At 45.5% G+C, this 23972-nt stretch overlaps 1 protein-coding gene across 1 annotated transcript in view; it reads left to right on the top strand.

Annotated features, from left to right (window-relative positions):
* The window catches only part of LOC130129512 (partitioning defective 3 homolog), a 465188-nt gene that overhangs the window by 201314 nt on the left and 239902 nt on the right, over positions 1-23972 (top strand). Inside the window, exons 6-10 of the mRNA XM_056299064.1 lie at positions 7476-7582; positions 8491-8574; positions 14427-14552; positions 17673-17918; positions 18328-18515. Coding sequence (XP_056155039.1) covers positions 7476-7582; positions 8491-8574; positions 14427-14552; positions 17673-17918; positions 18328-18515 — 751 coding nt within the window. The remainder of the gene's footprint in view (positions 1-7475; positions 7583-8490; positions 8575-14426; positions 14553-17672; positions 17919-18327; positions 18516-23972) is intronic.

Genomic DNA, 23972 nt, shown 5'->3' with positions numbered 1-23972 from the left:
GACGGTTATGTATTGACCTTTTTTTGTTTTCTGTTTTATTTTCCATTTATTTATTCGTTTTACTTTTTTTTGGCATCTGCAAATTCAATCAGTCCCAGGTGCGGGGCGTGTGTTTACTTTCTAAACCAGCGGCCCCATCACATATTCAACTCCCTCACCTCCTTATCAAAAAGAATAGTACATCTAATCTGGAACGGGGAATGAGACTGCTCTCCTTTGAACAAGGATGCAGTGCTGGGGCCCATGGGTGCCGAGTGTGAAATATGAAAGCCAACACGTGTCCCCATCAGAGGACAAGCGCCGGCTCGACACTTCCTTTGGCACACAGTCACAGGGCTGCACTATCGTATTCTTTCTATGTTTCTCTCTCTCTCTCTCTCTTGCTCTCTCACTGTCTCTCTCTCTCTCTCTCTCTCTCTCTCTCTCTCTCTCTCTCTCTCTCTCTCTCTCTCTCTCTCTCTCTCTCTCTCTCTCTCTCTCTCTCTCACACACACACACAGAGTCCTAAGGCTGGGGTCACACCACTTATTACCTGCCAGGCTTGTGCCATCTCTGCTGTCTCCCAGACAAACTGGGATCCAACAGCGGCCACACCACAAACCATGCGAGCTGAAAACAAGCAGGATGTGTACTGTCCAAATCCATCAAGTGATTTGCTGACCCCCCCCCCCCCCCCCAAAAAGTCTACCTTTTGATAACATTTTGCAGTAGTGTAGATGCGGAGTGCAAATCTAAAGCTCTTGAAATTATTTTCTTTTTAGTAGACGCAGTAGTTCACTCATAGTGAATATGAGAGTAGAACTGATGTGTGAACAGTCATAGCTAATATTAACCTGAAAAGACTTCAAATTACTTTTATTATCTACCCCCCTAAACAAAGTTTGAAATCCAAGGAAAGTTGAATCAGCTCATCTGGACACAGCGTTTATTAACAGAAACGTTTCATCACTCATCTAAGGGACCTCTTCAGTCTCAACTGACTGCAGGTGTCCCCACCCTTATAAACAATGCAGTTGCATAACAACCGAAACCAACAACCAGTTTCATATGCAAATATGAGTGTGACTGTTTCCGGTGTGGGAAGATGGCGGCACAAACTTATGTTTGCGGCGGTGTCACCCAGTACTGTCCGTGCAGTGTCTTTGTCCACATCTGCGTCTAAGTTTGTGTCTTTGCTTGATGGCTGAGAGAGCTGGAACCGGATCGGCTGAGGGAGCCTGGTCTGCTGCATCCTGTGGGCCCAGAGACCACGGCCCTGCCTGGAGCTGCGCCCGAAGAGGAAACATCAAGGGCGGTCTGACAGGACGCGGAAGCAGGGCAGGCTAAGCTAACTGCTAGCCCATGCCGACCGGCAGTTGCGACGGTCATCCTGGCTGGCGCTCGTTCTCTTGGACAGTGATTTTTTTGTAGTTTGATATACGTGTTCTTGTAATTTTTGGATACATGTTTTTGTCTTTGTGTTGCACTGCTGTGGGCTGGGGAAAACGACAAAGTGTTCCTGATTCCTGACCATTAACTAGAGTTTCAATGGCCATGTATACTATATTCTCTGTGAATAGTACACATGGCCATTGAAACTAGTTAATGGTCATGACGATATTTGCGTATGAAACTGGTCGTTGGTTTCGGTCGTTATGCCACTGTATTGTTTATAAGGGTGGGGGTACCTGCAGTCAGCTGAGACTGAAGAAGTTACTTAGATGAGTGATGAAACACTTCTCTCAGTAAATGTTGTGTCCAGATGAACCGATGCAACTTTGTTTGATTCTCTTACCTGGATTATTGAGCACGCATCAAGACAAAGTTTGAATAGTGACCTGACATTTAATCCTGAGGCCTGACTGACTACCATGAATTTGGCATTGTAGTGTCCATTCCTGTTATCGCCTCCTATGTACCACACCCCTCTGACACAGTGCATTTTCAGATGCCGTGTATTAAAATAATCATCAGCTGATGCAGCTGGGACAGTTATGATAATAAAATAACAATTGAAGAAAATGGAAATGTAAGTCAGACCGGAATGGCGTTGACCTCTCATCTGACAACCATTAAGTGCCACAGAGAGAAAGAGTGGGCGGGATGAAGTATGCCATAATGACCCGCTCATCATCCACTAACCAGGTTAACCCAGGTCCCTGCCCTTTTTAGCATTCCCCCATCCCAACATAAATGTAAATAAGTGTCTCATAATCCCAGTTAGCGTGACATATTGTCTGTTTTAATGGGGACATCACAGCGACATGGTCCAACGTTCAGCAAGGAAGGAAGGGGTTAAAGGCAGGGAAAAGATCGAGGGTCAGGATGCAACAGTCAAATCCAATCTAATCACAGCATCCATTTTGGGGCCTAATTTGTCTATAATGACAGTTTGGTCCGGAGGAGGCATAAAAGACCTTCTGTAGCACGGAGAAGAATTCATGTACGGGCAACTTTGTCCCGGCACTGACCTGGTCAGCTTAGTTACTCAGAAGGCAAAAGATGCTAATGGAAATGTCCATGATTCATTATGTCCATTAACAAAATGGCTCAGGACACAAACCTACTGTATGCTGAAGAACACTAGTTATCATTATCTTTTTTTCTTTTTTTATTGCAAATGTTAGGGGTAAAATCTTTTTGTCCCACATCATGAGTTTTATTTCACTGTTAAAGAAATTGGGGGACTGGCTGCAGTTGAGGTAAGTAACTAGCAGTAATTGCTCTTTGAGTTTAAATGAACTGTAATAGGACTATTAGGAGTTATTACCGTCCGCTTGTCTTTGTATGTCAATTCCATTGTGTACTGCATCGACTCTACAAGCCCTAGTTGGCCTTGTCTGTAGTACAGTTTTTACTCAAACTGCCTTAACTGAAGGTAATGAGGGCCCAATTATCGCTCTTTAACCTTTGAGAGCGAGACGAAAGCCTCCACTTCTGCTCTTTTCCCCGAGTCCGCCTCGCACCTCCGTTCCCTGAAAACAGAGTGTTTTCTCATGCTATCGGCGTTTGTTAGGTTTGGCTGGTTTAGCGTTTCCATAAGGGGTGTATGTCACCTCATACAAACACCGTCTCATATTTTTAAACGGTCAAAATGGGAGGGGGGTATCTTTATAAATATTTCAACAGCCATTTTGCTAAATGGCCGAGCCAAATTACTCGTTTCCTTTGTGTTTTGTACAGCATTTTTTTTGCCGTCTCGTTACTTTTAGGATTTTTCTATATCCTGTTCTTAGGCCGCCATTGTTCTGTACTCCACAGATGGGCCTTTGTAAGAGAGTGTATGACATTGTCTGACACAGAGCCATGTTCCACACATTAAGCTGTCACACAGATGTGGACCCTAGCCTTGAGGAGGGGTGGCGGCCAGCAACTCACTATCCACTGTGACCTTTGAACTTGTCCTTGTTAAGCACTCTCCTCCACCGTTGAGCTCAGGAGGGAGTTCCCCACTCGCCCATGGCTAATGGCATGACATACACTCCAAGCAAGGGCAAAGACACGAGGGCCAAGACACACACACACACACACACACACAGAGTTGGTGTCCTTCAGAAATGACAGCTTCTCAGCACACATCCCTAACCTCCAATCCGGCGCTGTTGTGTGTTTGCATGTGCATGGGGGTGTTTCTGTGTGTCTGTCAGTTTCTTCGTGCCTCTACTCTGTGTGTGTGTGTGTGTGTTCACCTTCCCATGCAAATATATTCAAATATATTTGTGTGTCCAGTTTTTGGTACATCCAACAGCTGTTCCCTCTCTACCTCTCTCTCCTCTCTTCTTGTCCTCCATGCTTGTACTCCCCCTCCATCCAGTCCCCCTGCAGAAAGGAAACAAGGCTCTGCACTTTACTTACGTCCCTCCCTAGCTGCCAGCCTTCTCCTGCCCCCCGCTCTCACGCCACACACACACACACACACACACACACACACACACAGTCTCTTATGTGTATCTGCCTCAGTAATCTAGCAGCTTTATGATGGCCAAGCACGTAACCCCTCTCTCGTTGTTAAAGCGGCAGGTTGTCCATTCCACAGCCACCGACAGAAAAAGTGAAACAGGCAGAGACGTAAAGAGTTATAGAAGGAGAGAGAGAGAGAAAGAGAGAGAGAAAGAAGGAAACACACTTGGATAGATGGATGGCGATAGAGAGAGGAGGAAATAGACCTGGACCGAGAGCGAGAGAGAGAAGTGGTGGACATTTAGAGTGAAATTTCTTGTTGTTTACTCATTTTTAGTGGTTGTCCAGGGATCCACAGGATTCTTAAAGCACCCTGTTTGTGTGTGCACGTGTGTCTGCACGTGTGAGTGTTTGTGTGTCGGGCTTGGGTGGGTGTTGGTGGGGGGAATATATATATATATATATATATATATATATATATATATATATATATATATAGCGTTTTTTTTCTACAACCGTCAGTGGTGTTGAGTGCTTGACTAATGAGGAGCAGAATATCAACACGTGTTGATATATATAGTTTATATATACGTATATGTCGGGAAAAAGGTAAGAGAAATTTAACTTGATGGGCTTCAGAAGTGCTCTCTCTCTCTCTCTCTGCTGCACAAAGTGCTGTGAGTCAGACAGTAAAGGAGTGTGGTGCTGAGTGTAAAAGAGGATGGCTTTCTCCTGTACTCATGGTGAGAGTGACCGCTTTGATTCATTAAGACACAATGGAAATGAGCTGCTAGCCTTATTTAATAATTCTGAATTTCTGTTCTGTTTCTTCATCTCCTTCACTCCATATTTCTCTTTCTCTCTCCCTCTCTCTCTCTCCATATCTCTTGTCCCGTTTATCCATTTGTGTTATTACCTTGTCATTCTTCCGGTGACAAAATGTGCTCACTTCCTTTCACACAGTCTCTCTTCTTCACCCGTCTACTTTTCTCCGCCTCAAAAACTTTTCCCGTAACATCCACTCTCAGTTATTTCACATCGTGTGTTTGCAGTGTAGCTGAACTGAAACACCTCTGTACCTTACTGATGAGCTCTGTTTTCATTTCACTCTTAAAAATGTATATTCCTCCGGGTAGCGTTGCAGTCTATTCCGTTGCCTACCAATACGGGAATTGCCGGTTCGAGTCCCCGTGTTACCTCCGGCTTGGTCGGGCGTCCCTACAGACACAATTGGCCCTGTCTGCGGGTGGGAAGCCGGATCTGGATGTGGGTTTGTGTCCTGGTTGCTGCACTAGCACTTCCTCTGGTCAGTCAGGGCACCTGTTTGGGGGGGAGGGGGAACTGGGGTGAATAGCGTGATCCTCCCATGTGCTACGTCCTCCTGGTGAAACTCACTGTCAGGTGAAAAGAAGCAGCTGGTGACTCCACATGTATCGGAGGAGGCATGTGGCAGTCTGCAGCCCTCCCCGGATCAGCAGAAGGGGTGGAGCAGTGACCGGGACGGCTCGGAAAATAGGGTAATTGGCCAGATGCAGTTGTGAGAAAAAAAAAGGGAGGGGGGGCATTATATTCCTTCCTCACATTCATCTCACTTCCTAACGTCAGCCCGGCTCAGTAGGGGTACACCCTCACGTGACGAGTAGCAACTGCAGGTGTCTTACTCCATCCTTGCTCTCCCCACCGTCTCTTGCCCTCTGATAGCTGGTCAGCTGTGCTAGTTGGTCATGTCAGAGCCCGTTGTCACCAGGCAAAATACAATCCAGTGGATTTTCCCTGAGAGCTGCAGGGCTAAAGGGCTGATTAGTCGTCAGTGCCAGTGATGATATACAGTATACGAACTGTCTCACCTTGTCTTGCTGTCGTCTGGAAGAGATGAGCCACCCTTTTTCAGTGCCATCGTCTGTGTGCTGACTATGTAAATGCTTGTTATCAAAGTCAGTCATGCATTTGGTTTTCATTCCCCCTCAACGTGTCTCACTTCATTTTATCAACCTGACCCTCTGCAAGCCCCCCCCCCCCGCCCAAAGGAGGGCGTCTATGTTTAAGGATTCCCGTGGGGGTCCTGGTCCCTTGGAGACCCTTGTGTGTATTATATGAAAACCCATCCAACTTAAGGCGCTTTTATTAAACAGAAGGCTTTGTGAAAAATGGGCCCAGTGAGGCGCCCAGGACCTTACTGACATGTAATTAAAGGCAACCACGGTGGCGAGGTTAGGGGTGGGGTGGGGGTGGGGGTAGGGGGGTCGACTGACTTATTTTCATAGAGATACAAAGGCAGCACTTGCAGGTATGATGAGTTGGGTGAGGCGCAAAGGCCCTCAAGCAATGGACGCTGATGAAATTTTCATACCTGCAGTGTCAGTCACCACTAACAGCACCCCCGGACCCTACCCTACCCCGCACACCCTACTAATAAATAGAGGGCCTGTGTCTCTCAACGCCACCCCAGCGTGTCGCCAAGATCTCCTGGCTTCTGAAAAGGGCTGAATGCATTTCCATAAAGAGGCCAGAAAGCCAGAGGACCTATTTGGATGTGCTTGACATTTCAGAGAGAGCGAAAAGAAGGGGTGGGGTGAGGTGGCAGTCGCAGCAATAGCGGTGTCTAACAAAGCGTTTCAACAGACCCCGCTGAGGAGAGAGTGCGACACGTCTGGGTGGTGGGACACACACACGCGCACACACACACACACCACACCACACCATACGTTTCGGGTTGACATTAACCCCCACAAGTCTAGACTACAATCAGTGGAGCAAAAAGTTTCCTTCTCCATTTTCAGTGAAGGAAATATTATACTTGCTGTGGCTGTCAGTTGTGGATGATCCTGCCCGGCCTCATGGCATTGCTTGTCAGCTGTCCACAGAATATCCTGTTCTGTTTCTGAATGATGAATACCAGAGCTTGGTATGTGAATATGTCCTAAGTAGAGGCTGATGTTTTGAATGAACCCGGCTGTTATATGTTATTGAAATACTGTGTCTCCTTCTTATTTTACAAGTATTCATCACGTGTCAGTGCATCATTCTCCATGAACCGCCCCGCAGATAGACGTTTCATCCCCAATTAAGGAGTGCATTAGGCCCCTCTGTCTTGTCTGGGAGGCTTGTTAAGTCCTCGGATATCTGGCATGTCTGTAAAGACAATGCCGTCTGCGTCTAATGGCCCTGGAGGAAGACAAATAGATGAAATGAAGAGAGTGAGAGAAACAAATGACCCTAGGCATGGCAGCTCTCTTTTAATCTAAGCCTGATCACATTACAGAAAGACCTGCCAGCGTGGCCACACCCCGGGTGGACCCGCTCGATTTAGCGGGCACAATCGATAGGTGCACTGTCATTGGTCGGGTTTTGGCTCGGCAGGGATGTCACTGCAGCTGCAGAGTCCAAGTCCGTCCAGCACCGAGAGTTCTGTTTGATTTAAACCAAGGGGCCATTGCCCCGACTGCAGGTAATTGGATTAAAAGCCAGAGGAGAGGCAGGGAACCAAGGACACATGGCTGACAGTGCATGTTTCTCCCCACCCCTTATAGCGTCACTTGATGATTTACCCTGATGAGTCACTTTCTCTTTCTTTCTTTCTTTCTTTGACTTTCCAGGAGGAGGAAGAGGAGGATCGCAGGACAGAGCAGGGGAGGAATGGAAGGATAGAGCCAGTAGGGAGGGCGGATTCCTCCGTGGAACATTCACCCGTGTTAAGTCTAGAGTGAGTGATTAACCCTCGCCACACAGCAATGGAGTCATCCGCTGTCTTGTGTCTTTTCAGCCCTACATTTAATTTTCTTTATACTCAGTTTCATTGTACAGTGATTTTTGTTTTTTATTGCCTTAATACCAGTGACCTTTTAGAAATTCTGTCGTATTGTCTGTACCGACCCCGGCATGTATTCATGTCGGTGGTTTTGACAACACAATTGGCTTTCAGAAGCTCACATCAAGCCTCAAAGCGCGTGTCTGTTGTTATCATCACACATATCTGCATCAGCAGATGGTTTACTTTGTTAATTCTTCCCTGCATGTTCACCAACACACATGAATCTGTACTGCAAGACACACGCACAGTATTTTAAAAAAAATTTTTTTTTTTTATTAATTTGTTCTCCTTTAGCAATGGGATCTGATCTTGATCACTTAATTGGAGTCCCTATTTGGGTCCTTAATTGACCCTATAATGTTCACAGGCCTGACTCCATAATGGACGACTATGGGCAGTGTATGACGACAAAATATGGAGCCGCATATCTGTATAGACAACAAAATCTAGACCCCTACCAACTCCAACCACCTCCCCCCTCTCTCTCTCGCTCTGTGTGTGTGTGTGTGTGTGTGTGTGTGTGTGTGTGAGAGAGAGAGAGAGAGAGAGAGAGAGAGAGAGAGAGAGAGAGAGAGAGAGAGAGAGAGAGAGAGAGAGAGAGAGAAAGAAACACACACACATACACACACACACACACGCACTGCCCACCAATCACGTTAACCCATGTGGTCTTTTGTATCCTGTTTTCTTTTCACGGCTACTATTATCCATTTATTTATTTATTTATTTTATCCATGTATGTCTTCCTTCTCCCTCTGCTCCTTGCCATCATACCATCATCATCCGTCATTGTCCTGTAGCGGCATGCTTAAGCCGGTTGAGGTGTCCAATGAAGGAGGGCCCCTGGGAATCCACGTAGTGCCTTTCAGCTCGCAGGATGTCAGGTAAAAGAAAAGGAGATTAAAAAAATGGCTGATGAACATTGTGACATATAAATCATATCCATCTTAACAAGCCATTTAACGATGTGCTCATGTTCCCACCCATCCTGGAAAGTCCGGAAGTGTATAGACTCATTTTCCAGCCATAGAATGCACCTTGAAAATCATAGAATTGATCGAATGTCCTCGAAATACTATTGAGGTCTATGAAAATTGTAAACTTATGTTGTAAAAAAATATTTGAACATGCTAAAATTGCATATTTTTAGCACAATTCTTAGATTCTTAGATTGCATTTCTTTCAGCCTTATATTTAGCCGCTGCAATTGCATAAAAGTGCCTGAAGTGTGGGAGGTACCAGCTAAGTTACACAGTCCATATAGAGACTGTTGAGGCTTCCACTGGTAGCTCATAGTGAATAATGCAACGGCTACCATATATGTCCAAGCAAAAGTCCTGGAAAATCGTTTTCTAGTAGGAACCCTGCAATCGCATTCCTCTTATCTGGCACTGGGTTGATATGCAACATCTGTCTTGTCTTTATGCATGCTCAATAATGCAGGTAAGGAAATCATAGAAAGGTGAATCAGTTCATCTGGACACAGCGTTTAGGTTGTGTTTAGTTAAACATCTGTCTTTTTATAGAAAACTCTTTTAAAACACAAAACATGGTCAGAAACAAGCGAATTATCTCACTCCATTAGAAGAAAGTTTTAGGGGTGTCCGGGTAGCGTAGCGGTCTATTCCATTGCCTACCAACAATTGGACGGGTACAACTGGGGAGAAAAAAAGGGGGAAAAAAAGAAAAGGAAGAAAGTTTTAAAACTTGTTATTAAGTAATACATGACACCCATTTTAAATCGGAATGACTCGGTGCGTACAACACTAATGAGTTAGCTGCTCCCAGGTTTAGCTAGTTAGCTCCATTGCCCTGCTGTGTTTCCTGTGTCCATTTGTTGGGTTTGGATGTGTTTCTCCTTCTTTCTTACTCCTCACCCATCTATCATATCTCTCCTTCCTCCCTCTCTCTCTCTCTTTCTCTTTCGCTCTCTCATTTTATTCTCTCGGCTATCATAGGTGCGGCTCAAGCTATCTTTTTTTTTTCACTGACTGATTCGCTTGGCCTCATTTTTCCTCATTTTTACCTCTCTTTATCTGTGTGATTCCCAACGCTGACATGCAGCTCCCATGATCAGAGGCACTTAAACTCCACAGCACCAAGACCCCAAGTGGAAAGGAACAAGAATCAAAGGGGTTTGCCGCTGTTGGCCCGCTCTGTTTTTTTTTCTTTCCATTCTTTTGCAACCTATGTTCTCAGTGACAGCAGGGGGTGCTCCATGTTGAAGGTGACTCAAATTAGCCCCCCCACCCCATCCTTGATTTTAACCACTGCAGAGTGTCGATGACAGGGGGACATGAGGCGGAGTGTATGACAGTTTATAGTTATTTAGTAAAAAAGGAGAAAAGAAGTAGCCAAACGTAATCAAACTAAAAGCTCATCCATAACATGGGGCTCTAGTGTAAGACTGGCACGCCACCAAGGTCGGATGAATGCAGCAGTGGAGGGACACGGGGAGGGAGGTGAAAAGACAGATGGAGTGGATGAAATGAGGAGGCAAGGCATGCAAGGGCTATACAGTGTTTGTCTTTGAAGACTGCCGTGTGTCATTCCCATTGGACACTAATCCAATTTCTGTCAATAAGGAGGTGTTGTGAAACTACATTTAGCTTTGACCTGGGGAGATTGTCTACCATATTCTCTTGCACACTTTGGGTTACTTTGACTCATGGAAAGAAATCTTGTTTTATGATGAGCTGCAATGAACGAAAGAAGATCAGATTGGATAACGGAAGGCATTTTGTGAACTTGTATGAAGAACTTGTATAAACCAAACAAATTTCAGCATGAGCATTTTCCCACATAGCTAAACTGCATCTTGCAACATAATGCTGCATGGTTTCTAAATTCTCTCTCCGTCAGCTAAGATCAACACTAATAGCTATCAAAGCCTTCAATTAGCTCCAGACATGATAAGACTGAGTGTCTGGCTAGTCAGATGATGCTAATGGCCTGGCCAGCCCTTTCCTGCATGCTGTATGCTGGGACAAGAGGCATTAAGCTGAAGCTGTCATTAGTGTCTAGACCAGTGCCACGGGGGTCAGACAGCCCACAAACCCAGAGAGCAAACCACAAACTGCAGGCACTGCAATGTCCACTACTGGCATTCTGCTTCGCTGCATTTACATCAATGTAGATACAGGCAGGGGGAGAGACAGGCATAAAGGAGAGCTCAGAGACTCCCTCATTATTGTCTCTTCGCCTCCCATGAGCATGCATTCATACACCTGCACACGCACAAACATACACACGCAGTTTTTCTGTGGTTTGTTAAAGGGAAACAAGCATGATTTTCAACATTATCTCGATATGTGTTGGAGGTATAACACTCCGTTAGCAGCCATAATACTGAGCAGTCTTCTGTATGTCCCTGAAATTGTGCGGACGAGTGCCTGCCGTAGATGTCACTGGTGGACGAAGTGTTAATTGCCATTTGGTGGCATTCTCTACAACAGTTTAATGGAGCAAGGTTATTTGCATTTTTCTCTTACAACTTGGCCTGTTTTGATGTAGCCCACAGAAGGTTGCAGCAAACCATGAAGTAAGTGTGGTAGTGGATTGTTCATGGATTAAATTTCAGCGATGTCACTGGCGAACATTTTTTCAAACCGACAAACCGAACACTGCTCAGCATTATGGCTGCTAATGAAGTGTTAATCATACAGCATATATATAGAGAGATGATGTTGAAAATTATGATCGTTTCTCTTTAGCATATACCCATAGACATTTACAAATGCACAAACCTACGCATATGTACAAATATCTCAGTCTCCATCACACCACGCTGCTAAAGATAAATTCTTCAGTTTATGAGTTGTTATTCCGTGACTGGTGTGAGATGAAAATGAACAACATGCGTAAGTGGTGTGCATAAAGGGATCCCGATTGCACTATTGCTTAATGAAGGCAGTAGCTAAAACCAAGTGGATCCCCACAAACCATACCTCTCCACTCTTCCTGAGAGACATGACAGAGTAGGTGTCCACTTTCAGTGCTATCAAGGAAACCTGGGACATATTGGTAATATAGGAGAGAGTATCTAATACAAGGGGGCGTCCAGGTAGCGTAGTGGTCTATTCCGTTGCCTACCAACACAGGGATCGCGAGTTCGAATCCCCATGTTACCTCTGGCTTGGTCGGGCGTCCCTACAGACACAATTGACCGTGTCTGCAGGTGGGAAGCCAGATGTGGGTATGTGTCCTGGTCACTGCACTAGCCCCTCCTCTGGTCGGTCGGAGCGCCTGTTCGGGGGGAATAGACTGGACGGAATAGCGTGATCCTCCCACACGCTACGTACCCCTGGTGAAACTCCTCACTGTCAGGTGAAAAGAAGCGGCTGGCGACTCCACATGTATCGGAGGAGGTATGTGGTAGTCTGCAGCCCTCCCCAGATCTGCAGAGGGGGTGGAGCAGCGACCAGGATGGCTCGGAAGAGTGGGGTAATTGGCTGGGTACGATTTGGGAGAAAAAAATGGGGGGAATCCATACCCCCCCCCCCAAAAAAAAGAATATCAAATATACACTGGGCTTTGTGTTCAAATCCTACACCTTATTTGTTTACTGGCTTGCAGCTTCTGAAAAATTGTCTTTTTTTTAATTATTATATTTTAGCTACCCACTTTCCAAGCAAATGATAAACATCTAAGCAAGCTCTTATCAGTGAAATGGAAAGGCAGCGGAAGAGTGGCAGTCCATTACACTCATCACAATAATAGTGCTTTTACAAAATCATTATTGGTGTAAAAGACACTGTGTTATCCCTAAGCATCACTGATGTTGCTCTGAATACTGATGGAGGGATTTGCTAAAACTCCCATTTCACTCGGGTCCAATGCCTTTATCCACTGTCCCGGATCTGCATTCAGATCATAAGTCATTCGAGTTCTGTCCTTGCCCTAATCTCTGTGCACTATGCTTTGTTTTCAATCTGTCAACACTTATGGAGATAAAGCACAATGATGCCTGATTCCACACTGCGTGCAATTACTCTCTGTCGAACACACTTAAGCTGACCTGGCAAGTCTGGCTCTGGTGCCGAGAAAGAGCCAGAGAGAAAAAAGGGAGGTCTTTTGCGCTCTTTAATTCCAACTTAGTGCTGAGCCATTTACCCCCTTTGAGAAGAAGGCGAGATGAGCTGGCAGTGTGGGTGTCCACATCTGTGTTATGCGGCCAATTAAACCAATGATCTGAGAGTGGCCCCATTTGGCCAAAATGTTAAACGGCTTTGTGAATCTGCTCTCCGTGTCTGTCGAGAGCAGAGTCCCCGTTTCACTCTGCTTTCGTTTATGTGTTCAGGGAAATGACTGGAAGTAAATGGAAGTTGTGCAGAACATGGGACTTACCTCCACCCTATACCCTTGCTCCTGTTAATGTATTGGCCGACTACAATGACATTTGCATGTTGACAGTGCGGCGTGTGCACACGTGTGTTTGCCTGTGTGCACATCTGCATGTGTGCACATTACAGTTTGACTTCATGTCCATTTCTAATTTGAAACATCTCCTCATAATAATTGTTAAGTCTTAAAACTTTCCATGGGTTTATGCAAGGACACCGAACTTCTGCACGCACAACAGTCTACCTGCTACCGCAGGCATCTGACACCTTAGAGACGGACTTAGTTTGTAGTTCTGCTGTGTGAGCGCACATCAGATCTCTTTGCATGTGGTTTTCCTAAGGGCCCGGCTAAAGCCCCAAGGAGTTCTCTGATGTATTTATTTAGGAGAGGGAGGAGGGGGTGGCGGGGGGGGTGATTGAAGGTAAAGGTTGCCTTTTTTGAAGGGATTGCTGAGATGGCAGTGCGGCGGAGCTGTTTGGGTATTTATTACACTGCTGCCGGCTCACGTCTTAAGCTCCGGCTAAGGCGACCGGAGTTACTGCTCTGAAGCCATAAGATGATCAGGCAGCTGAAGGTCTGGATTAGCTCAGTCTGTCTCCCCCTGTCCTTCACTCAGACCTGGCCACAGAAAGATGGATAAGAAGACAGATTTAATATTTAGTCAGCATGCTTCTCTAAATCAGACAGAAAGCTGTATTTTTTCCTTAACTTAAAGTATTGACAGTTTACTTTTGGTGTCCGTGGGGGAAAATGGTTACTCAGTTATCAGATAGATCCTTTCAGTCAACGCTTTAACTGACGCAGCGGCACGGTGGCGCAGTGGTTAGCGCAGTTGCCTCACAGCAAGAAGGTCCTGAGTTCGAGCCCCGGGGTAGTCCAACCTTGGGGGTCATCTTGGATCGTCCTCTGTGTGGAGGTTGCATGTTCTCCCCGTGTCTGCGTGGGTTTCCTCCGGGTGCTCCGGTTTCCTCCCACAGTCTGAAGACATGTAGGTCAGGTGAATCGGCCGTACTAAATTGTCCCTAGGTGTGAATGTGTGTGTGTGTGTGTGTGTGTGTGTGTGGGGGGCCCTGTGATGGCCTGGCAGCCTGTCCAGGGTGTCTCCCCACCTGCTGCCCAATGACTGCTGGGATAGGCTCCAGCACCCCTGCGACCCTGAGAGCAGGACAAGTGGTTTGGATAATGGAATGGAACTCTTAAGTGACGTTTGAACCCTCTCTCTTTCCCTGTGCCATCTTTCTTCACATTACTGTCTGCCTCTTGCATATTTGGATGCAGCAGACATGTATAGTCTGGCCTGGCAACATACAGGCTGGAAACTCACGTGGTCATTTACGTGTGTGTGTGTGTGTGTGTGTGCTTTCTTTGTGCCATGCCGTGGAACCATTTCCAGGACCCTGGGCTTGCTTGTGAAGCGCTTGGAGCGTGGCGGCAAAGCCGAGCAGGAGGGTCTGTTCCAGGAGAACGACTGTATTGTCAAGATTAACAAGGGAGACATACGCAACCTCCGCTTCGAACAGTAAGTCTCCAAATTTCCCCTCTACTGATGCTGTCACATTAATACGTCCTGCCCTAATTGCCACATTTCCGTGCTAGAACGCTTTGCATTGCACGTCTTGCTTCCTCCTGCATTCTGTAAGTCTGTCTAAAGTCTGTACATCCAGAAACCTCTCACGTGGTTTCCATAACTCTCGTCAGTGATAGTTAATGCTCTGCTGTGTGTATTTCCCATATCGGCGACTTCCCCTTGTTAATTTGCCTGCATGACATGCACGTGATCGATATAAAGAGCTACTAGTGTGACGTAAAACTATGTCCGTCAGCTGAGCTGTGAAGGCCATGCAGGAGGAGAGGAGATATGGCACCCACAAGGCAGGACAGTAAATCAGATACCCCACCGTCTTGTTGGCCTAACTATAAAAGGTCTCCCTGACCTTCTGTCTTTTATCCCTGCTTCACCAGCCCTCTGATCCAAAACAGCCTGCGCGCACCCCTCCGTTCCCGCTAGTGATTCATCACCCTCCTTCATTCCCACAAGTGGAATGAAGTCTTCAGAAAGTATAAGCCAGGGACTTTTTTCCCCCGTTTATCAAGACTCACTCCTCTCCCTCTCTCTCTCATCACACATATACAAGCACTAAAACATGCATATACGCCCCCCCCCACACACACACCCACACCCACACCCACACACGTATACAGGCACACACCATGACATCAGGCTATAAAGTCTTATCTACACCCCTGGGTTTGTGTGCCAGGGATGAGAAATATATTGCTTCTCCTTCAGGCTGGGATGTGGAGGGAGCAGAAGGAGGCGGTCTGCTTGGCTCTCTCTCCCTCCCATCATGCACTTTTCTGCCCTGGAACAAATAGCCTGGATTCCTGCTAATGACGCCCTGACTCATGGTCATACCAGGGCTGGCCTTTTGGAATCACTGGGCTTACAGCTACCGTGCTGGATAATCATCTGTAGCCAAGACTGACTGTACGTTTGGAGACCAGACCGTGTATGTAAGGAACAGTCAGGGAGAACCAGATTTTTTACTTTTCTCTTTTTGACTCAGATTATTGCTGTGATTTCTTTTTTATATACATATATATACAAAAAAACAAAAAAAGCAAAAAACATTCCAAATACATTCTCCCCCCGCCATTTTTCTCCCCAATTGTATCCGGCCAATTACCCCACTCTTCCGAGCCGTCCCGGTTGCTGTGCCACCCCCTCTGCTGAGCCAGGGAGGGCTGCAAACTACCACATGCCTCCTGTGATACGTGGTGTCGCCAGCTGTTTCTTTTCACCTGGCAATGAGGAGTTTCACCAGGGGAATGTAGCGCATGGGAGGATCACGCTATTCCCCCCCCACTCCCAAACAGACACCCCGACCAACCAGAGGGGGCGCCATTGCAGCGACCAGGACACATACCCACCTGCGGCTTTGCAGACACAGCCAATTGTGTCTGTGTGGACGCCCGACCAAGCCGGAGGCAACACAGGGATTCGAACTGGCGATCCCTGCGTTGGTAGGCAACGGAATAGACCGCCACGCCACCCGGACACCCTCCAAATACATTCTGACCAACTTTGGTAGGGATAAAGAATGTGTCCCACAGCCTTTTAAACTCCTGACTACAACAGCTACCTTGTCATGTTGTGGTAAAGTGACTTTGCAGCGTACCAGAGTATTGGTGTTATTTTTTTTTCTTTTGTTTGTAAAATTATACTCTTGTCATTAGCAAACATCCCAGCTGCTTCCAAGCCCCTTCTGCTGTGAAAGAGGCTTACAAGCCAAATCCACAAAGGACAGGCACACTCCTCAGATGCATCCACATGCATGCAATGACTGTGATTGTGCATGAAAATGAGGGGGTGGAGGAACTCAACTTTTCTCCCCACCCTTTTGTCCCTTTTCCCCCCCTGTCTCTTCTTCGTTGTGCACCTCACAGACTGACAATTTAAAGTGATAGTCTAATCTCTTTGGATTGTTTTGCATGGGTAAATATTTTCAGCCGCTTCATCTAACTGAATGCAATGATGCATTGATGGGGTAATTCATTATTCAATCATGCCCCCGTGGTGGCTGATTACTGGAGTGACGCTGCTGTATATATATATATATATATATATATATATTTATGCACGTGTGAAGATGTTAGAGCGCGTGCATACACACACACACACACACACAGAGTCACTCATTACCCCACAGTGTGTCTGACTGAGTGATTTTTCCAAATTAGCATGGGAATAAAAAAAAACGAGAGACTAAATCCTGCCGAAGTACCTCAGTGTGCCTCGGCTTGCCTCTGACGGCGCTCCGATCATGTGCTTTCTATTGTGAGGGAAGCAGCTGAGTGATTGTCAATAAGTAATTTGGACAGGTTCAAAGCAGTATCTCCGGCATGGTAATAGCAAACTGGCCACGGGAGGTGGGCTTGTTGGACTCTAGACGCCCACCACGCCTGGCCCCTCTTCCCCTCGTGCTGCGACACAACTCTCCCTGAGCCAGCCTATCTATATGCTAAGTGCAGCCGGCGATCCAGACTAAACAGTTCGTGTGTCTGGAAATTATGTCAAGCTCTCGTCTGGGTTTATTTGGCCACTAAACGAGTACGTGACTTGTGTGTTTTGGCTTTTTTATCATGTGCAAAAATGAAGTCTGTCTGCTTACTTTGGAACCTCATTGTCTGGACTGTTTCTCTGCTGCATGATTCACCGTCCTTCTGGTTGTGCAGCCGTGCCATCTTCTGCCTTCTCTTCCAAACACATATGTGACATAATACACTGTAGATCTAGATACCTTATGTAGCTATTTGATGTACTTTAACATTATATAGAAAGATGAAATTATAAATGATCATTTGCCATCCTTCCCTCTCCACCCCCAAATTCCTTTGGTAATTGGACATATCCCACTAATGTGATATCTGCTCTCTACTGGTTCCCTGCGATTAGCCTCGTGAAACCTCCTCAACCTTTGTTCCCTGTCTCTCTGTTGTCAAGCTACTTCATAGCCTGCTCTAGCCTCCCATATCTGTCGTGCTACGATATTATGGTATCAAAGTTCTATCCTTTACCATGTAAAACTAATTAATTTCTCTCCATCGCTGCCCCACCCTCCCTTCTGTCTGGTCCCAGAGCCCAGAACATGTTCAGACAGGCCATGCGTGCACCGGTCATCCTTTTCCATGTGATTCCTGCCTCCATGAAGAGCCAGTATGAGCTATTCTCAGCCCAGAGCGAGCTCAGCTCACCCCAATGCAACAGGGTACGATTCAGCCAGGACCCCCGTCAGCCAGGGGACTGGTGCGGTGTTGTCAGCGGGCTGGATCACACCATGCAGAGGAACTCCAGGTCAGGGTCTCACCCCAGCTTCAACCACAAGTGGGTCTAGCTCCCTGTGATCTGCTAAGGTCACCTGTATTTAAGCATTACCTCTTTTGTATTTCTCATGTCCATGGAAAGCATTGAAGCTGTTTTTTTTCTTTTTGGAGAAAAGTGCACCTCTTCTGATGAAACAAAAACTATGGCCTTTCCAAAGAGAGAAAACAGACAAATTACATACTTTTTCCAAAAATTAGATTTTTATCTTGTATAGTTGATGGCTCAGATTGAAATTTTGTATGCTAGAAGCACAAGTGAGGAACAACTTCAAGATTTAGTGATTATTCCATGATAAAACGTTATGCAGTCAAACATGGTCATAAATCACAAGTCTATTTTGGGAATCTAAAGTGAATTGAATTCAGTATTAAATTAAATGGCTTTCTTGATGTTTTCTCGGTGACCATAGCCATCAGGGTCCTCTGGCAAGAAGCACCCCTGAGCCAAGCCGACGTTACACCCCGTTACCCCAAACCCCAGTCTCCAGGACCTCCTCAGCCCCTTCTCCCTCTCTGCAGCGCAAGATCAGTTCAAACGCCTCCACTGACTCTTTCTACAAGAGGACAGGCCACAGACTCAATATTCAACTAAAGAAAGGTAAGGGACAACAGTTTGTGAACACTGTGGTGGTAGACAGTATTAAGAGGTAATGGAAAAATAACTATGGCTGCCATAGCTTGGAAACAATGAAGTCAAGTATGTTTTTACATAGCACTCGATCACAGTTACAGTCTAAGAGGGTTTAACATTCCCACAGTAAGGAAAAGGTACAGTAACTAGGGGCGTCCAGGTAGCGTAGCAGTCTATTTCCTATTTCATTGCCTACCAACACAGGGCTCATCGGTTTGAATCCACGTTTTACCTCCGGCTTGGTCAGGCGTCCCTACAGGCACAATTGACTGTGTCTGTGGGTGGGAAGCCGGATGTGGGTGTGTGTCCTGATCGCTGCATTAGCGCCTCCTCTGGTCTGTCGGGACGCCTGTTCGGGGGGGAGGGGGAACTGGGGGGGGGATAGCGTGATTCTCCCGCGCACTACATCCCCCTGGTGAAGCGCCTCACTGTCAGGTGAAAAGAAGCGGCTGGCGACTCCACATGTATCGGAGGAGGCATGTGGTAGTCTGCAGCCCTCCCCGGATCATCAGAGGGGGTGGAGCAGCGACCGGGACGGCTCGGATAGAGTAGGGGAATTGGCTGGATACAATTGGGGAGAAAAATCTGAAAAAAAGAGAAAAAAAGTACACATTTCTTGCTCTACAGCGATGACTCATTGATATAGATAATACCTTGTAAGACAAATTGGTACTTTCCATGTGTGTTAGGATCTTTATCGGTCTCTTTAATAACAGACGTCATCATCCAAGTATCTACTCTTATCACAGGAAGCACACTTTCTGTAAAGGATGCAGTTTCCACATCAAAGAATGTGTGCGTTCTTGTCCATGCAGGTCAGGTCACCGCAGGAGCCAATCCTGTTTGCTCTGCATCACACCTGCACCATGACATTTCAGGCATTTCAAAGCACTCGCTTGGAGGAGAGAGATGAACCCCCTTTACACACACACACACAGCAAAACACACACACACAGCAAAACAAACTTGCCTTATGTGCACATGCACAAATATTAATGTTCACAAACATACCCGTATCGCTTTTCATACAAATGCATTTACACATACACGATGCACACATGCAGAACAACACTATCTCCTCATCATTCAAACGGAGAACAATACAGCTCTTTCTCTCTTCTCTCTCCCACAAACTTTCTGCTCTATCACATGCTCGGCTCATTTTTCACATCCACCCTCACACAGCTTTTTAAGTGGAAACAAACACGGGGCTTGTGTTGTTTTAGTACATGCACAGATTTCATTCCGGTTGCAATAAACAACTGGATGAGTGAACTATAAAAACACAATTACTGTAGCCCAGAGCAAGAAATTCCCACAGCCACATTTCTGTGAGAAATATTTAACTTGTAGTGTTTTTACCTTACACTGAGCCTTGGTTTTGTTGTCTGGGGCAATTGCTGCTAACACAGATCTTGAAAACAAAGTTTGTGGCTTGTTGTGTTGTATCACCATGGTTTTGTTTTGTTTTTTTCTTCTTATTTTGGGAGTCACATTCAGTAATCAGTCAATTGGCAGTTCAGGTCTGTATGTTTGTGGACTTAGACAATCGTCATTCTGTGCTCAAGGAATTATGTATCTGAGCCAACCATTGTGATGGGTCTTCTTCGCTTTGTCTAGTGTCTTAATTTGAGCTGAAGAATAGTTGGTTGGGGACTTACACTCACTCTCTGTCTCTCTCTGTCTCTCTCTGTCTCTCTCTGTCTCTCTCTGTCTCTCTCTCTCTCTCTCTCTCTCTCTCTCTCTCTCTCTCTCTCTCTCTCTCTCTCTCTCTCTCTCTCCCCCTCCCTTGCTCTCTCATCTCTTGCTCTTGCTCTCTCTCCGTTGCTCTCTCACTCTCCCTCTCTCTGTCTCTTCCCTGCTCTTTCTTTACAAGGGAGCAGATGTTTTGCTGGAAGTCGGCACAGAGGTCTAAGCAGCGTGCTTTAGGGAATAAGTGAGGGCCATAGCACAGGCTAAATGCAACGTGCTCTCGGGGAGTGCAATCACAAGCTGCTAATATATTTGTGCAGGTCCCAGAGCCCAGAATGCTAGTATAGCGTGCGGTAACCCTGCAAGCTGAATTAATTTGCTCATTATGTGATACAATTGACCTCCTTTAGCCTCGCCCACACAAAAGTCTTCCTCTTATTTTAGTGAAAGTTGTTGGTTGAGCTCCAGAGAGACCACTGCCAGTAGTGTAATTTATTTTCTCTTGCCCCGCTCATGCTCTAGCTCAACAAAACCCATCAATCTCAAAACTATCTCCTCTGAGTGAGTGTCCAAAAGATTTTCTTTTTCAGTTTATTGCTCAAAATTTAAGAGGTACTTGCCATAATCTACATTTCCTTTTGTAAACCTCTTCAGAACTATTAATTTAATCCAAATGGAGATTAATAGTCTTGCAGATGTTTGAATTGAAATGTAACAGTACCAAAGTCATCAGGCCAGGGGGAAATGTGCTGCTGGAGTCAATTTTGGGAATTTAATTTCACTCACATGTAACTTCGTTTCTAGTAATGTACTTTTAGAGAGCTGTCGGCAGTTTACCTTTTGTCCCAGACTCACTGCAATCGTTTGGCCTAAGCGGCTCCGAGTTCCAAGTTGCGGGAGTGGATCCTGTATGGCAAATTAACAAGAGTGCTTTAATCAAATAATGCTGTCGAAAAGAACATACGCACCCCATTAAGTCTCATTCTGATGTGCCACTGCCTCTCCTCGTGTTTACTGTTTAATTGGCTTATCGGAGCCAGGATTTTGACTGATCCAGAAAGGGAGCTCTTCCATTACCCAAAATAAAGACGTCAGTGGTTAATTACTGCAGGCCTATTAGAAGTGCATTTTCAGAATTGCCTGATTGGAGACCATTAACGATAGGTTCATATAATGGGAAGGAGTACAATTCTGCTCATTAGACTGTTTGTAGACCAGGATAAAAAAAAAAAAGGGAAAATGCAGGGAGGAGGCTTTCACAGGGGGACGCAGCCGAGACAAACCACCAAGCGGCAGAGCCCGAGTGAAAGTTATTGAACAACAGCTAGCTGCACTGTACATCTTGCACAAAGCATAGTAATTGCACTGAGCAGAGAAGACGCTAACAAAGCAGCTTTTTGTTACATGCACATTTTTACATTTTCTCATTTAGCAGACACTTTTATCCAAATTGATTTAGAAGAGAGTCAGCAGTTAGCAGATACATTCATATGTCCACCTACAGGCATCTTAGAGCACTAAACGGTAATCATGTCCTAGCCAAGCGTGCATGTCATGTCAAGTGCAATTAGTGTAAATACACAATGGGTAGATCACCTATAGTGACACAAGTAATAGGCGATCCAAATTATAAATTAGCTGGACAGTGCTGCAGCTCAGTATCACAGACATGTGATATGCTAAGAGTGCATGTCCTGTCAAATGCAAATAGTGTAAGTGAGCAATCTTTGATAGTGATGTAAATAATGTTTAATGAAGACAGCACACTCCTAAAAATGACCTTAGTGATCTTCAATATGAATAATATCATAAGTGAATGATGGCTGCTCTTTTCATCTGTGGGTTTATCGTCCTGCATTACCAGAGGGAAAAAAAATCTTTTTAGCTTTTTTTTTTTTGTTGTTGCTTTCCCTCCCTCCCTCCCTCTTTTTCTCCCCAATTATACTTGGGCCAATTACCTTATTTTTCGAGCCACCCTGGTCGTTGCTCTGTCGATCCGGGGAGGGCTGCAGACTACCACATGCCTCCTCTGATACATGTGGGGTCACCAGCCGCTTCTTTTCACCTGGCAGTGAGGAGTTTCAACAGGGGGACGTAGTACGTGGGAGAATCACGCTATTCCCCCCAGTTCCCCCCCGAACAGGCACCCCGACTGACCAGAGGAGGCGCTAGTGCAGCAACCAGGACACATACCCACATCCGGCTTCCCGCCCGCAGACACGGCCAATTGTGTCTGCAGGGACGCCTGACCAAGCCAGAGGTAACACAGGGATTCAGACCAGTGATCTCCGTGTTAGTAGGCAACGGAGTAGACCACTACACCAACTGGACGCCCCTGCTTATCAACTATTTGACAGAAAATATTTACCACCTCTTTTTGCTTTTAGACAGTTTGTATGCCTGTTATTACTTCACGCCCAGACTTTCTTTCACTTTGTGGTTCTTGAGCATCAACACAACACTGTCAGCTCAACAACAGAAAGTCTGACAGCCAGCGAGACGGATGGACCAAGAAAAGTAGGTCATGATGAACAGTCAGAGAGCCTGACAGCGCTGGAGAAATTGCAACCTCTCTGACATGAATGCTAATCAGTAAGGTTAACGTCAGGATAACCTTGGGAGAAACTGAATTTTCTCATCTGATAGCTCAAATTGCCAACAGTCTGGGTTTCAATATGTATGGAGGACTCTTTTTCTCTTAACACTAATCTTAAATTAATCACTTGTATGATATCCTGAACTAGAGGTAGAGCTTTTGAAATGTTGAATAATTTGTCAAAATATAACTTGATAACTTGACAAGCACAATTAATTTGGTGTAGCTGACATTTGAAAAGTCTTCTTCTTGCTTTTGTTTGGGAAATTCAGGTCTGGTTAGCAGTAAAGGTCAGGGCAGAGATCTTTTCATTTATTTATCTATTATTGAATTTGCCTCCAGACCAATAATTCATATTAATTTGATGGACCTTAAAGGTCATTCTTAAAACTCAAAGCAAAAAGCTTTACACTGCTGATACCGCAACACTTGGCGTTTTCTCAGATTCAGTGTTGCGTCTGTTCATGCTTTTATTTGCCATTTGTCTGACTTGTCTTGATGCATGCTCAATAATCCAGCTAAGAAAATCACAGAAGGTTGAATCAGTTCATCTGGACACAACGTGTATGGACAGGTACGTTTCATCACTCATCTAAGTGACCTCTTCAGTCTCAACTGACTGCAGGTGTCCCCACCCCTTATAAACAATACAGCTGCATAACGACCGAAACCAACGACCAGTTTCATATGCAAATATGGGCGTGACCTTTAACTAGAGTTTCATTGGCCATGTGTACTATTCACAGAGGATTAGGGAACGTTGCAATCACAACATTGTAAAATGGCGACAGATGTATAACGATTGCATATGAAACTGGTCGTTGGTTTCGGTACTTGTGAAACTGGTCATTGGTTTCGGTACTTATGAAACTAGTCGTTGGTTTCAGTACTTATGCCACTTCAGTTGAGACTGAAGAGGTCACTTAGTTGAGTGATGAAACATATCTGTAGATAAACGTTGTGTCCAGATGAATTCAACCTTCTTTCATTTGTCTGATAGTATGCAATGGCATGCGTGCTTGCAGTGTTTTTAAAGTAGAGTTAAAATGTATTTAAGTCTGTATTTTACACTTTTAGGGATTTAGTTGGTGCTCTGATTCAGGGTGGTTCAGGGGGACAAAAATGAGCAAGTGGTT

Source organism: Lampris incognitus, chromosome 19 (genome assembly GCF_029633865.1).
Source record: "Lampris incognitus isolate fLamInc1 chromosome 19, fLamInc1.hap2, whole genome shotgun sequence".
Taxonomy (NCBI): domain Eukaryota; kingdom Metazoa; phylum Chordata; class Actinopteri; order Lampriformes; family Lampridae; genus Lampris; species Lampris incognitus.
Note: the sequence above shows the minus strand (reverse complement) of the source record. Positions and strands in the feature narration are given on the sequence as shown.